Source organism: Vanessa tameamea, chromosome Z (genome assembly GCF_037043105.1).
Source record: "Vanessa tameamea isolate UH-Manoa-2023 chromosome Z, ilVanTame1 primary haplotype, whole genome shotgun sequence".
Classification (NCBI taxonomy): domain Eukaryota; kingdom Metazoa; phylum Arthropoda; class Insecta; order Lepidoptera; family Nymphalidae; genus Vanessa; species Vanessa tameamea.
The window spans coordinates 1841833-1859439 of record NC_087341.1 but is presented as its reverse complement, the minus strand read 5'-3'; the positions used below and the strand labels follow the sequence as shown (position 1 = coordinate 1859439).

General features: G+C 32.9%; 1 protein-coding gene across 4 annotated transcripts in view; it reads left to right on the top strand.

Annotated features, from left to right (window-relative positions):
• The window catches only part of LOC113403966 (WD repeat-containing protein 47), a 54881-nt gene that overhangs the window by 20500 nt on the left and 16774 nt on the right, over nucleotides 1-17607 (top strand). For 2 of the 4 annotated variants that reach the window (XM_026644657.2, XM_026644658.2), the window contains one exon: nucleotides 14007-14224. In XM_026644657.2, the coding sequence (XP_026500442.2) occupies nucleotides 14007-14224 (218 nt within the window). Of the gene's footprint in view, nucleotides 1-3533; nucleotides 4203-14006; nucleotides 14225-17607 lie in introns of those variants that run through there. The other 2 variants (XM_026644660.2, XM_026644659.2) reach the window with 2 other exon arrangements.

The following is a 17607-nucleotide window of genomic DNA, read 5'->3' as shown; positions in this document are numbered from 1 at the left end:
AGAGTAATTTTTTATTTTACGTTAAAATTTTAGTTGTATACATTTATGTATGAACGTGTGTTTGTCACTGTTTTTGTGTCTTATATGCAAGAAAGGAGATTTATTTTAAAACTCACAACCGTCTCGATAGATCTAATATGGATTCAAATATAAAGGTGTTGTGAAATTGTTACGTATGTATATTAATATGTACATAAACATTTCACACAACCTTAATAATTGAAGTTTTTGATGTCTGTACCGTTCAGACGGATGCGTAAACTTTAGAACGTCTATATTTTGTCGCAGTACAATAAACAGGCAATTTGTTACTAAACTTGAAAACTTTGCACCGTATTGACATAATTCGTGATATCATTGTATAAAATCTTATATTGTTTATAAAGAAATATCATATCTTATTTCGTATTGTTACGTTCATTGTAATTGGAAGTCATTTGTCGTAATCGTGTCATGAGAGTATATTGGATAAGAGAAATAAAGATGAGATCGGCTATCAAGCTGTAGTCGATGGTAAGGTTCAATTATGGATGGAAGAAAGAAGATAATTTTACTAGAAGAGAATTGAGATTCGAGATTTGAACTTACCCAGTGATATGATCAGTCGATCAACTATTGTACACCTTCTCAACTCACAGTCGAAATACACAAACCAACCTACTTATTATTATTATTATATATATTGTAAATTCTTCGTATTGGTATTTCGTTATGTATATAATGAGCCAGTGTAATTAAAGTGTCCATCTGTACATATAATATTACCGTATTGGGATATTATATAAATATCTAGTGACTTCATTTATGTCTGTTAAGTAAACGCCTCATTCGATCGTTTTGAAAAAATACATTTGTCAGGATTATTGAGTTTATATCTAGTGACCTAATAGTAATTTGTATCTGTTATGTCAATAACACATTCGACCATTTTGAAAAGAAATATTTGTCGGTATTATTGCGTAATATGCAGATTTAGTCAATTAGTAGTTATTGTTATTCGAAATTAATTCCATTGAATTTGATGTGACATGTTTTATGTCCTTGTGGCCACCGTGCTTACTAATTATTCATTAATTTTCTCGTAGGACGATATAAGATGATGAGTTTCTTGTGTTATAATGTTGTTTATGTTATGATCTGTATATGGTTCAACCTTCGGTTCCATTACAAATAAGGCGGCTAATTAAATGTTTCAAGTTTTCCAGTATTATATGAAGCTGCGTAGGCGCATCATTCGCGTTACGTTTTTTATTTGTTTTGATTTATAGCTTTTGTCTCGGTATCGTCAAATAATTTGTTTCAATTAATTTATCAAAATATATCCAATTGTATGTTTTTAGTTTTCGTTTTAACTATCGTCCCAGACCACATAATATACATTTATTTTATTAAATTGATAAAATCATATAAAATATTACACCTATTTGATATCACATCAAACAATTGCCGTATAGTTGTAACATCAATGCGATTCACTTCGAATCTCATTCGTGAAATTATGACAACCGACTTACGTTGATACGCCATTTTGATATGTTTAACCTATTAATTTTATACTGATTTTTGTCAATGTCGCATACCTCATTCTGACATTACACGTGACTTGTTCTGTGGTAAGTTTCGATTTCCTTACAGACTAGCTCTATAGTGTCAAACTCATCTCATTAATTATATAATTCACTCACAGATTATATTTCTTGTATTTGTTAGTCGTAGCGTTATGTAATCATATAGACGGATGAATCTCATCATTAGACATAAGTACAGACAGACAGCTAATTAAGGATATGATTAGTGTTATGAGTATGAATATTGAATATATAGTTATGAGTTAGAGATGAATGGGTCACATTGCGCTAAATCCAAATAAGGGCAAGTGAATTATGATAATTAAACATACGGTGTTTTATGCGGACACACATAAATATGATTTACATATATATACATATATGTAAATCGTCTTAAGGAAATAGACATCTTTTTATCACTTTTAAACATATTGCGTGCCCGATGGAGTGTTTATACAGTATATAATTTATATATAATATATGTATATAATAATGACAGGCATCGTCTCATTTTATCGGATCATACGTATTTGTTAAATGTTTCGGAAATCATTGCATACAAAAAAGTAGACGAAGCTTTATAGAAGATATAGAAATATATTTATCCATTCCGAAATAATGTATCTCATAGAGTTTTTTGTAATAGCTTCAAATTTCTACCAATGGGCGATCACTAGACAATCATTTCGTGATCGCGACAATAAAGAGAATTGTCAATGAATAATATGAAATAATGACGTTTATTATCCTTGATATATTAAATATATATAAATATATTTATATCCGTTTTAATAATTTTAAAATCAATAATTGTATTCTAGCTTCTTTATGAATTATATCGTATCGCAAGAAAATCTTAAGCGCCTAAATATTTTTTTTAGGAAATGAGTTTCAAAGCTTTTCCCTTAAATCGCATTTTTGAAAAGTACAATTTTGACACTTCAGCGTTTTTCGCTTTCCATTGACGATATAAGTACGGCGCTTAGTAGGCGTATAATATACATATTCTATCGCTCGTGTATTTGGTACAGTTTCATCAAAAAGTATAATTACCTGACAACTCAAAGCCACTTTTATAAAGTGTATTCGAATAAAATGTTTAAAATATAAATTTATTGTGATGCGCTATATTTCGGATACCATTCAACATTCATTTGCGAAATTATCTTATATAATCGTCACATTTATTACGTCATAAAATAGTTAATTCGAACGTAAGAAGGAGCGAAAGTTAGTTGACCACGTGACGAAAACCTATAATTTGAACCGTTTCGTGCGGGAATAATCGATTGCGTTCACGCAATATTCTCACCGATGAATAATGTTACGAAATTCAAAATGTTAACAGTCTCATACGAATTATAGCGACGAAGCGGTAATTGTACCTACAACTTGTAGTGCGAGGCTTAGTCGTTTTTCTGCTCGTTTGTTTGCGTGTTTACTGTCTTTATTTTTTTAACCAAAAATATATAAATTTAGGTTTATCAGAATACATATGTCTATTTATATTATATTTAATTAGTTTAGATATCAATCTAACTTTATATTAGACAATTTTATACCGCAATGGGTTTTAGTTAAATATCATATTTTATTTTCATTGACATTGGTAATATTAAATAAAAAAAAAACCACTTTGTATTGTTTTATGCGAGATCATACATGATATTAATGATAATAAAATCTGAGATTCAAATTTCAAACAACGTGAAAGTAATAGTTTACGTTAATAGATATTTGATTTAATTATAAACAGTGTGGCAATGTTTATAAGCAATAAATATTCAAGTTTAACGACACTAACAAAGAGATATTTGCGCGCGCGCCTCCAACGAGCACTGCTTGAGCGTGTTGACCGAGGGGCTACCCCTTTCACTTGTATTCGCGTTCAACGGATCGAGCGGAACGCGTGCGCCTTTCTCTATGTTCCTATCTCTGTCTAATTCACGGCGAACATTGCTCAGCACCAGTGGTGGGCTTGTGCGGGCCGTCCGCCATCCGCGACAACAGTAGCGCAGTCTCGTCGGCAACATCCGCACGGAACCGACCTCGTTGCGCGCGGATGATCTATCGTGTTCCGCCATGAAGTCGAAACCGGCACATTACGTTGACGCGCCGTTCAGGCCATGGCCCCCGCTTTCCCGTCAGGTGCAACCGAACTTTTACTTTCGTCCGCCAGACCCCGTGGATGCGAGAAATTTCAAAACATCCTCCTCAAAGTCCACTTATTCCGATTTCTCTGGAATGAGCGCGTACAGTAATAAGTCTCGGGACTACTACTTCCTATCGCCCAGCTACCGATCGGCGGGCGCGCCGACACCGAGCAATCACGCGGATCTTTATCTCAACAGAGAGAGACAACGACAGACCAGGAACCCGAACGCTTCATCCCCCGCTTGCCCATGCAGTCGGTCTCGTTCCCTCGAGGACGTCCGCACCGAGGTGGTCACCGAATGGGAGGACGACGATGAGAATGGCAACCGAATAGTTGCTCCCGCGACTAAATTCAATCGCACAGCGTACAAAACAAACAGTGCATTCGAGAAACAGAATTTTCTTACGCGACATTCCATGGAAAATCTAATCGACAGATCTCCACAAGTGCCGCCACCCAAACGCATCAGTGCCTTTCAGGTAATTGAACAACTTTCTACAGAGACAGCGGTCTCATTGTGAGGTGATTTATTTAAACAACTACATTTCATTCTATATATTAACAAGATATCGTAGTTCTGTGTTAATTTATTTGATTACTATGCATGTGTGCTAGTTAATAATGTATTTATGCGTACTTTCTAAGCTATGGTAAACTTATTGGCACAAAGCGAACTGATGATTATCCAGGCGAAGTTCTGGAGTGCATGCGATCTGTGTGTAGTTCTACTTAATAGTTGCATCGTGTTAGGAACAAGGAGGAAGCGATGTCATGTCAAGCGCCGTTCAGCTCCGTTGAACCGCATCGGACCTTCCTGCGCGTACGTTGTAACGGAATATGTTATGTTAATATTTGTATTATATTTGTTATCTGGAAAATAAACAGAGGCCCATATTGAAAAAGCCAAAATCAAATTCGTATTTCCAAATTTCGAATCAATTTTTCAATATCGAACTAGTGTTGTTGATAGTCAACGTACAAGCTATCACACCTCAACGATATTAAAATTGAACTCGAATAAGACGTTGTATTTCAAGTTTCCAGGTGATTCGGACGATATATTTTTTTGTAGTGTTGCCTAATGCATATTGCGTTGCGAGTGTGAATTCTATTGTGTATTCGGACCACTTGAACAAGTTTTGGTAATCGTGTTATTATGACGTAACACATCATTATTATCTATATTCGTGTTTCGTGTATAATAAGCAATAATTGTACTTTTACGTTTGAAACTTTAGTTTTTAAGGCGTTGCGATTTATAATTAATTCTATCGACAAACTTAAAATTTTCTTTAATGTGTTCGTTTTTAAAAGTAATAAAGTTTTAACCATTTAGAAGTGAATCGGAGAATCTAATTAAAATTTTACAAAGAGATTTAATATAAATGAACGGTGCCTATCGAGTGACGAAGATTTCTTATTAATTTACTTTTCTCTAGTTTCTCAGAGTTTTCCAGTATGAATAATGAAATCCTTTGTTTTTTTTGTCGAAAACTATTAATTTAATTGTAACAAAAAGTAATAGAAAACATATTTCCACATTAACGCATACAAAGCTCCTGGGAAATTTAAAAATATAAGTGATTTAAAAAATATGTTTAATTTTTTTTGATATAGTAGAGTTTCTTTATTTTTACATATTATATCATAGTATGACACCATGTTATATATTGATGATTAAAAGAAAGCTCTTTTGCGTAATACATATTCGAAATCTTCGTCAGTATATCAGCTTTCTACACAAAAACCGAACGTAGTGCATAACATTATATGACAACCGTTACGTTTGCTCTAGCATTCGTCATATAGATATAGTACACTCGTCGCCCGTATTTGTTCCATTATGCTTTCAATTAAGTGTTCTTCGTAATAATATAAGTCGAATTCTATTATATTCGCATATTCATACATAGAAATTACATTGTCTACGTTACTTTATTTATTGGAGATAAATTAAATCATTTAGCAAGATTATAGTATAGATCAAATATTTACGAAATTGTCGGTCATATCTTTTAGTCATATTTTCATATAATATCCATAGGTAAATGGGCCAATTGATGGCAAGTCAACACTGCCTATATAATTGGAGTTGTAAGGAATATTAACAATTTCTCACATCGCCATTCTGATAATGTTTGAGATAAACCTTGGAATTTTTTTTCAATGATTTGTCCAATAAGACCAACTTGATAATTGGCTTCCAACGAGGTAGATACCCTAGGAAAAGATATATTATGTCAAAAGTTTTCCCTCACTCTTCAAACCAATATATGATGAGTGGTTTGTATTGTATGTAAACATTGTACCCACGCAGGCTTGCACAAAGCCCTACCACCAAGTTTGAAATGTCAGTGCGATTGCAGGGACATTTAGGGTCGATTTTTTTAAAGTCTTTGTGTAGGGACTGCGATTTTATTATTTAAGAACTCACTTCCTATGTCACTCGTGAATTGTTGATTGACTTACGGTGACATATAACATCGCATATCACATTCTGAAATTTCACGATAGTGTTTTGCGTTTCACTAAGTTAAATAATAATAGCTCTATACACAGTATCAGCCTGTAAATTTCCACTGCTGGACTAGGGCCACCTCGTCAAATGAGAAGGTTTGGAGCATATTCCACCACGCTGATCCAATGTGGGTTGGTGGATACACATTGTAATTAGACACAAGCCGGTTTCCTAACGATGTTTTCCTTCACCGCCGAGCACGAGATGAATTATAAACACAAATAAAGAAAATGAAAATTCAGTGATGCTCGTCTGTTTGAACCCGCAATCATTCATTAAGATGCACGCGTACCACTGGGCCATCTCGACTCTTAATAGCTCTACAGTTATCCGAGTGAAAATGAAAACGGAAAAAAAAATGAGTACCTTCATTTACATACACCGTTTCGTTACCGTTACGGTAAAATTTTGTATGTAAAGATTACGAATTTCTTTATTTTATCTATCCATCGAACTTACCGCGTTTTCCTTGAACATGTGTATATCACTAGTCGAACATTAATTAAACTTTCTCTCATTCGTTCTCTTATTCAAATTCTCCGAGCGTGTCCGTATCGCCGCAACAAAAGTTAAAGTATATTTCGACATAGATGTATCTAATATTTTGGTCTCGTTATAATATAATACTGTTTAAATTATTCATATATAATATTGGACGATTTTTAGTGCGATACGTTTAGTTGAGAGCCGTGATGGCCCAGTTGTTAGAACGCGTGCATCTTAACCGATGATTTCGGGTTCAAATCCAGGCAAGCACCACTGAATTTTCATGTGCTTTATTTGTGTTTATAATTCGTTTCGTGGTCGGCGGTGAAGGAAAACATCGTGAGGAAACCTGCATATGTCTAATTTCAACGAAATTTTGCCACATGTGTATTCCACCAATCGGTATTGGAGCAGCGTGGTGGAATATGATCCAAAACCTTCTCCTCAAAGGAAGAGGAAGCCTTAGCCCAGCTGTGGGGAATTAAGAGGCTGATAATGTAATGTGTGTGTACGTTTAGTTGACAAAAACGTATATGACATTTTATTTTTAATTAAAGGGTCAATCGGGTAAAAATTTAAAGTACAACATCCCCTTAATACCTAAACTAAGAAAACAAAATAAAAAAAAAAAAAATCTTCACCGAACAAGTCTTCATATTATGCTAGTCAGTCGGTCAGGAGATTCTGATTTATATATATATAAAAAAAATATCGATTAGAAAATTCGGTTTTGCATATAATTGATTATTTTCTTATCCAATTTGTAGGGTTTATTATTTCAGTATTAAAAATAAAAATATTCTTCATTCAAGTAAGATCATAACGACACTATTGAACAACCATGTTAAAGTATTAAATGAAATGTAAAGCTGCCACCGGTTCAGAAAGTAGAATCGGCAAGACTCATCATTTAGGCTTTTTCTCCATTTCAATTTTGGTAATTTTGTCGATCAAATACAGTCAAATTTGTATATATCCTGCCTGGAAATCAACAAAATATCCTTCATCTTTTATTCAGTTATATGCTCCATATATTAATGATATACCATTGTTTTATAAACATTACACAGATAATTTTATGTATATTAATTGGATTTACTAAAAATATCAATTATAATTACACATCGTTTCGGTCGTGTCAAATAATTTAAAGATTCATATAAATTACATCAACATGTTGTCCCTTATATAAACTTTAAATAAATACATTAATTTAATTTAAGGTATCTTAAAATAAATTAGTACATCAGAAATAAAAACAATTAAATCAAATTAATGATTAAATTTAGAAAGCCTTCTAACATTAACCGTCTTAAACAAATATTTATTCTATTTAATCAAATGTATAAATTAAAAAAAGAAAGAACGTATTTTAAAAAAAATATTTGGTAATAAATTATTCGTTATCATTAAAACATCAAAACCTCAATATATTTTTAATAAATATTTATATAATAAATACTAATAGAATATTGTGTACTTTGACTAGAGAATCCTTTTAGATCGTATCAATTAAATATAATATATTATCAACTTGATATTTTATTGTTTTTAAATTACCGTTATAAAATTTTAATTAAATAGTATTTTACATATATACGGTGAACTTTATAGTCTATTTTATTATATAAAACTAAAGAGATTGTCTGTTTGTTTGAATTAAATTCAGGATCTAACAACTTTATTAGAACTCCTTGCTCTATCTTAGAGAGCAAATTTATTGAGATTTTTATATAGACTGGCATCCATGGGTCGTGAGTATCCGCGGGTTAACGCGGAGTTATATTTGAATTCTTAAGTATGAGAAACACTAAAACAAAGATAAATCTTCTGTGATGTTATAAATAACAAGGTTGTATGTGTAACTAAGGATATGACTGGAGATAGAGACGAATGAGAGAGGAAACCTCACCGTGCCGAACGTTAAAATATGGTATATAACTATTGATGATCTTTTGAAATGGGCCAGTGGTTTGAATTCTTGAATATTAACCTAAGATTGTGGGATCAAAGTGGTTTTCCATGTACTTAATTTATGATTATGGTTTATCTCGTGTTCGGCGATGAGGAAACATGCATGCCAGATATAAATCTGTGTATCCACCGACCGACAATAAGCAGCGTTGTGGAAAAAAATAATACTCTGTCTCGAAAATAAAGGAGGTCTTAGTCTGGCAGCGGGCTATCTATTGTTACTTTATATTTCTATAAAATTATTTGTATATAATTTAAATTTAAGGAATAAGAGAATGATTTATGCGTTATCTTTAATATCAGTGTAATTTTGAAATGATTGCAAAACGAAAACAAAACACGGCTGCGGTTTTAAGAGAACTATTTATACGGTAACTGTACCGCGTTTACTACGATGGTTAACACCTTCATAACCACGACCTTAACAACAGCTTTTTTTGTTGGTCGTATAAATATTGTTTCAATCGATGTTCAATAATAGGCTATTATAATTGTGTTTGATTTTCGAATTTGATTTGGCCCAGTGGTTAGAACGCGTGCATCTTAACCGATGATTTCGGGTTCAAACCCAGGCAGGCACCACTGAATTTACATGTGCTTAATTTGTTTATAATTCATCTCGTGCTCGGCGGTGAAGGAAAACATCGTGAGGAAACCTGCATGTGTCTAATTTCAACGAAATTCTGCCACATGTGTATTTCACCAACCCGCATTGGAGCAGCGTGGTAGAATATGCTCCATACCTACTCCTCAACGGGAGAGGAGGCCTTAGCCCAGCAGTGGGAAATTTACAGGCTGATTATGTTATTATGTTTTATATCGAAATTGTGATGACCGTATACTTTCAAAATCGAAATGATATACAAATTATTAATGTAAATATTTATTCAATCCATTAGCTATTGACATAAATAATTAATTTATATATCTTAGAATTATTAATTGAGATATTTGTACGAGACTAGATCGTTTGATTAGATATTACATATGAAAAAAATATTTTTGAACGTAGAACCATTCCTTACTAATCCCGGATGAATCAAACTACTACGAGAAATCTAAGCGTCTCAGATATTGATACTACATATAAAAAGCAAAGCCCCCGCCGCGTAATACTGTCTAAAGGCGATAAACTCAAAAAACTAGCGAACGAATTTTCATATGCTTTTCAATGGTCAACATTAATTAAAAAATTTAATTCCAGATTATAATATATCTCTGTGGCAAATTTCACTCAGATCCGTTTAGCCTTTCTGTCGTGATTGAGAAACAAACATCGATCCAAACTTTTGCATTTATAATATTAGTAAGATAGAACTATAGTCACTGGGCTCAGTAATTATCGTTAGGCTTTGTGTTGCTTCTGATTTTATATTAATGAATGAAAGTCGACAACAAATCGATTTTAACATTCGATTCGATATCTCTCAGAAGTCAGAATACGCGCCCGATCTTAGAACAAGCGTATAATTTCGTGTTTACAATCTTTCCTGTGGAAAATATGCAAATATTTTCTTTTTTAACGCTAATGAACCGAAACCGTAGTATAGTAAATGAAATACGGTATCGTAATTCATAATAACGGGGTAGCTCACGTTCCTTTTAACCTCCAATATAATTTCACTTGGTGGTCATTAATGGATTAAATAAATAAATTAATTAATTATGCGGTGTGCCCGTTTAAAGTGGGTTTGAGCCATTTTCCAAGCTCATGGAGCATAATATCTTAGTTGATAGTTGAGATGTTATGTAGTTTAAGTAACGATTGATATTTCTTATATTTTCAATGTCAATAGCTAGTGGTTCTTATTGCCCCACTTCATGGCAATGAGTACAAGAAATCCTGAGAAATTTTGCGATATATAATAACAGAATCAATTGCACATATACTTTTTTAGTCACTTGGATATGGTTTCTAATAACGTAAATGGGTACAGTCGGGTAACGAGGTTTGAGATGTGTATATTTGAATTGTTTATAATTACATAAATATATATATATAGTTGACTACCGTTATACTTTTTTTGTTTTACCAACTCACTTGTCGTCTAACTCACTTCGTGTCTGACTCGTGAATTGACGGATACGATATTATAATGTATCATACAAATGGTTTAATAAATACACCAAGTTAAACATTGTATATCACTTTGTAACATTTCACGATCGGCTTGTGAGTTTCGAGTTTGTTACAACAGTTTAGTTTTATAGAGTAGGTGGATATTTTTTTTTATAACAAAAAATTTAGTTGGTGTATGTATAGATTCGCGTAATATGGTTAATTGTCGATATGTCGAGGTCTGTTTTTTATGTTATAGGGGGCAAACGAGCAGGAGGCTCACCTGATGGAAAGTGATTACCACCGCCCATGGACATCTGCAACACCAGGGGGGTTGCAGGTGCGTTGCCGGCTTTTTAGGAAGGAGGACGGTCATTAAAAAATACCCCACTATCATAGGTTCTTAAGTATATAAGATTCTTATATTTAATCTTTTTTCTTATAATTTTATCGACTGATTCATGATGATCAGCCTACAGGCTGTTTAGTGAATCTTTATGGACAATTTAAACTCGATATCCTTTTGTTTTAATCAGTTGATGTTGGTGCGAACCCAAAATTATGTACTTCCATGTTTTACTTAGTAATTTTAACAACTTCCCTCTATTAATAATGAATTATAATTATAATAATGAACGCACAAATTATATTAATAACTATGAACAATAACGATGTTAGCTTGTGGGTGGCGGTCTGATTTAGTATGTAAATGTACAATAAAGCGTTTAAAATTATTTAAGGGTTGGGCAACAATTATAAACAGTTTTGTAGTGTTTATGTATAATTTAATTAACAAGAACTCCGATCGAGTTATATTTCACCTTTAGGAGTATTGTCTGTTATTTCTGAAATCGGAATATATGTATATATTTTTTAATTTTTCAGACCATGAAAAATATTTTATCTGTATTATGAAAAAAATTCAATATTATCTAAGCTACGAGCTACATAACTACATAACTGAGACAATAATGAACTGATAAAAAAAAAAAAACAATTTGCTCTTATCTATAACAATATAACGTAAATTTAACCTTTCGTTGAGACGTTATGGATACAAAATAAAACCCATAAATAACATCGAAGGTCAAGGAGAAATAAATGTAAACTATCTGGGGACCTACCTCAATAGAATTAAGTCTAGTCTGCCTCTCAATACGAATTCAACAATTATTGAAAAGTTATGTTTATCTTTGTCGTTCTTGTGGAGATGGAACCATGTCGCAGCAATTTTGTTTCATCGCTCAAATGTATGTAATTTTCGTCATATTAAAAATTGTATTTACATTTATATAATATTAGTTGTAGCTCTTAGATTCGATCGCGTTCTAGAAGTTTAAGACAGAGTTATTGTCCCATTTATAATATTAGTACTCTGTACTAATACTAATATTAACATCGATCAAATATCGATAATTTGAATCTATTATCGAGAATGATCGAGTTCGATTAAGACGTTTCTAATAATTACAGATTAATTAAAACTGAATGTTTGTTTACAAGGACAGTAGCTTGACTATTAATCGTGTGTAGGTCATGCAGTTTTAACGAACACAGTTGCTAGCCATTTTCCTGTTCAGTTACATTCCTACCTCTTATGTTTATAAAACTAGCCTTGCCACCAAGTTCCGTTCGCGTTTTTGGAACATTCGAGAACATGCTTGTCATTTTTCGAGAACATATGGCTGGTGTTCATAGTCATTGCTCTTTTTCTTTACTAATAAGGTTTGTGGGTCGAACGGTTCTGTTGTATAACTACTTATATAATCCTTGTCAGTAATGGACTATTTGTCTCAATATTAAATAATTACTAACATCGTACTTGTAGTTGATGAGATTAGCATCCGAATTCTCAAGAAACTCTCATGGTTTATAAAATAGCTGTGGTTGTATACGGATTATACATACCGTAGCGAAGGAGTTTCAACTTTTTTACTTGTTTATTTTTTAAGTTAAAGTATGGTACGACACTGGATAACAACCTTAACTCCTATTGAGAAGACGTTTGGAGTTTATTCCGCTACGCTTCTTTATGGTTTAAAGAATGATAATTATTTTAATAGATGGTAGGTCTTTGTCTGGATATGTATCACTCATATCAACTGACGAACAGGAATATTTAGTAGGTACACGATACACAAACATCGTATTTCTTTAAGGTTGGTGGCGTATTGACTTTGTATAGGAAAGCTACTATTTCTTTGTCTCTGTAGGTAGTGGGGACCAGTTGCCACCAGGAGGTCCATTTGCTGCTGCTTGTGTTTGAGAGACTGCCTTCCTATATCAAATATGTATAATTTAGGTTGAGATGGCTCATAAAAGAAACTATCTAACAACGCAGTAGTTAAAATAGTGCAAACGTTTGTGTGCAAAGATAACTCGATTGGACGGCAATGCTTTATGACAGGAAATCAGGCGCAGGACCTTCGGATAAACGATAAAACTTCAATACTTTTGCTACTCTAAATATCTTGACAGAAATATTCGATAATTTTAAAACAAATAAATAGTTTCATAATAATTTATAATGCTTTAATGAATATAGTTTTTGGAAGACGTCTCATGTATCAAAAGAGTAAGGTTATTGTACCGTCTCGAATTCAATTCTACATATGTTCAGACACATCTCGCATGAATTGGGTATTGCCAGTTAGAGTAGTAATTATTTTTAATATTATTTTTCACATTTTGTATTATAACAAACTTTAAGCATATGATCATTATATAAAGGTCCAATTTATCCGTCACCCCGAATTGGAGCAGCGTGGTAGAGTAAGCTCCAAACCTTATCCTTACAAAAAGGAAGAGCGCTTAGCTCAACTGTGGGAAACAGGTTTAACAGACTCGTCACTTTTAACGGTTTTTTTACTGTTTTAATTTGTATAATTGTATATTGGTCCGAATTATCTTATATAGGAAAACAGTACATGCCGCTACTTATTTAAAACTTTAATTTTTTTTTATATGTATGTCCTTTAACTTTAATACCCAATAACCTTATTCCTGTGACGTCACATACATTACGCGTATGTTATCAATGTTATCATTATTTATTTTTATATTTTCAATTAGCTATGTCATTAAAATAAAAGAAAAGTGTTGAGTAAAAAGTGAATAAATAATCTTGTATAATATAGTATAGTTCGTATTAAAATTAATGATAATGATCCAATAACACTGCTACATACATAAACAAACACGTAACAAACACATCAAGACCTGTTCTTATGAAGCCGTTTATTACAGACACAGACCAGAAACGGTGGTCAGAGCGTGCCGCTGTCAACCCCAGTAGCTGTACCCGAAGTGAACGGATCTCGTCCCACCTTCAAACCGGTCACGGTTCTGGAAGATTTGCAAGCGGTGCGGTGTGCGGAGTTCCATCCGAACGGAAAGTTGTACGCTGTTGGATCCAATACGAAAACATTGAGGATATGCACCTACCCGAAAATAGACGATGTCAAGTGAGTGACTTGGATATTATAAATATTAAACACAGTGAGTATGTCTTTGTTATCATAATTATTTCTAATTATGATAACAAAGACGAAACAATACGTGATAAAAACCGGCAAATTGTAAAGACGATTGATGACTTTTTCTAAAAAACAAATGAATAGACGTTAATAGGTTCGTAGACTGAATAAAGTTGACGAGATTTCGTTTTAAAACGTAACATAAATATAAAAAATAATTGAAAAATCAAGTCTGTAAAATAGTTGACTAAACTTGCGATTACTACGTAAAGTAATTCCTGCTCCTCTCCTTTAAGGGGAAAGTATTTTGGAGAGTATACTTCTACGCTGCTTACAAAATGTAACATACGGGTTACACATCTGGTCTATTTCCATTCGAAAAATATTTTCCTTCATCAAGCATGAGGTGAATTCTAATAACAAATTAAGTCCATGATAATTCAGTTCTTGTTTGGATTTTAACCAGCTATCATCGGATAAGATTTACGTTTCAAACCAATGAGCCATCTCGGCTTTCACACGACACGGAATACGGAGGTAAATACTTAATATTTGATTTTATTTTAAAAAGAATAGTTTTTTTTCTTCTAGATCAAGTAATTTCTATGTCTCTTTGTCTCTATCTAATGAGTTGTTTACGCAATAATGGCGTAATACAAGCAAAATGACGTCTAGAGAACTTTAAATTCCATTGTAAGACTGTTTCATATTTTCTTATTCAATGGCGTTATGTCTCGTACGTCTTGTATAATAATCTTATATCCTGCATTATTGTTAAGTGCAATATATTTAAGTGCGACGAGGAAAATAATTTAAAACAGTATTGAGGACATCAATATATATATATGTATACATATATATTTATGATATAAGTAGGCGGACGGGCAAATGAGCCGCCCGATGAGTGGTCACGTCCGCCCATAGACGTTGGCGCTGTTAGATATATTAACCATTATTTACATCGCCAACGAGCCACCAATCTTGGCTACCAATATGTTATGTCACCTGTGTCTGTACTTACACTGACCCACTCGCCCTTAAAACCGTTACCCAACAATACTAAGTATTGCTGGTTGGCGGTAGAACATAGGTACCTACCCAGGTGGACTTGCACAATACCCCACCATCTTCGGATTCTATATCAAAGGTTCAAAATGAAGCATGTACTGTATTACACGCTCTGATGTCTTATTTTATAATCGGCTAAATTGTCAGTTTAATAAAACAGTCAGCTATATTTAAACACGCATACGGTTCGAGTTGATATAACAGTTTCATTTTAACATTCGCACAATGTTTATAATTGTATACGCCGAAATGTTTGCATATCGAAAGTATATGTAACTAATTATTATATTGCTGTATCTGTTATATTCGTAAGATATATTCGAAATCATATATACTTTATACATGTAGGAATTTAATGTGAAGCGGTAACTCAGTAGTTACTATGTCATAAATCAAGATGTTAAAATGAATTACTATATATACTCATGTATGTACTATATTCTTATTTATTTTTATTATTAGAATGAAGAAACCTAAAAAACTATTAATTAACTACTCTCTTATACAAAAAACAAGTATAATTAGAAAGGTTACGCCACACACATAAATTAGGTCCTAGTCTAACGAAAAGAAGTATTGCAATTTTTTTTTCTGACATTTTTTAACAAAGGCGACGAAGACAACGGCTTAGCGGCAATCCTTTTTTATTTATCGAATTAAAATAAAAACAACATAAATGAGGTATTTATATCTGAATGAAATATGTTCACTTTGCCTTCTTAGTCTTTAATTTCCTATTATATGAACGTATTGGTGACGTCATACTTGTCCCTTGGTCGTCAAGTTACCTTCGTTAGACGACCCTGAAACTTGTACCTTTCTCAATTAACGATATACGTTTTGTGGTACTATTATGTGGGAATTCATAACTTAGAAGGGTCCGTTAGGATTGTGATTGTTTATAAGTGGAAATAGATTCTAAGTATAAGTAATAAAAAATATATATATAGCAGAGTTACTTCTGCAAGCTGCGAATGACTGGGAATATAATTATATATAAAGTAGATGATGAAGAATTCTAGTTAGGCCAATTATTGTTTACTGACAAATATCAGTTTCAGTTTAAGGACTGAGTGTGCCAGTGTAATAAAATCTAAGTGGCACGAGATTGGCGGCGCGATGTCAATGTGTTCCTATTACCAATAAAACAATCAAGAACCGATAAATTTATTTCTTTAATTATAATTTGATCCTTGTAATTTGACCCGCTTAGATCTGATTTGCTCCCAATAGGGTATCGTATTGCTTAGCCTGTAATCATTCTATAAGGTCGAGGAATATATATGACAGCTTGAACGATTTTAATCCGTTTCACTTATTTTGAGCAATATAACACAGGATCGCTTTCCGTAAATCATACAAAATGTATTACAAATATAATTCAATATTAGCATAAAAGGTCAGTCTTTGCCATAAATAATTATGATTTAAAAAAAATAATTGCATCATAAATATGGTACGACCCAAGGTCTGTTAAACAAAAAGTTTTTAATTCGATAAAGGTTACATCATTGAAATGCCTTAATGTATATTTCGTCAGGTGTCATTTAATGTTAATGATACAGTGAAAAAAATAATGATTTACGGCTTTGGATATGGTGACGATACGACATGTCAGGCGCCTGAATGATTGTAAAAACTATACGTTGTTTTAAACATCCGAATACTGGCGGTACAAGACGCGTTACATTTTCAAAAGAAAGAGCGAGATCAATTAAATATGTTTTCGTTTTAGTTCTTAGTCGTTTTAGTTCTGTATTCTTAAGGTTTTATTTTATACGAAATTTTTCTTTGACATAATTATAAATATCATTATACTTTTTTAGGAATATTGTGAATCCTTGATATTATAACCTGTGAGTTCTTACATTGTGTTCTAGATATAAATATCTTTAATTTAGATCGCGTTGGTATTTAACATTTTGCGTTATGTAGTTGTGAACCGAGATGGCCCACTGGTTAGAACACATCTTAACCATTAATTGCGGGTTCAAACCCAGGCAAGCATTACTGAATTTTCATGTACTTACCTAATAAGTTTTTATAATTCATCTCGTGCTGAAGGAAAACATCTTGAGGAAACCTGCATGTGTCTAATTTCAACGAAATTCTGCCACATGTTTATCCACCAGCCCGCATTGGAGCAGCATGGTGGAATATGATCCAAACCTTCTTCTCAAAGAGAGGAGGCCTTAGTCCAGCATTGGGAAATTTGAAGGCTGTTAATGTAGTGTACTAGAGGGGGTTTTTGTTAAGTATGGAACAGGTTTTAGCCATGAAAGCGTAACATACAAACAGATGTA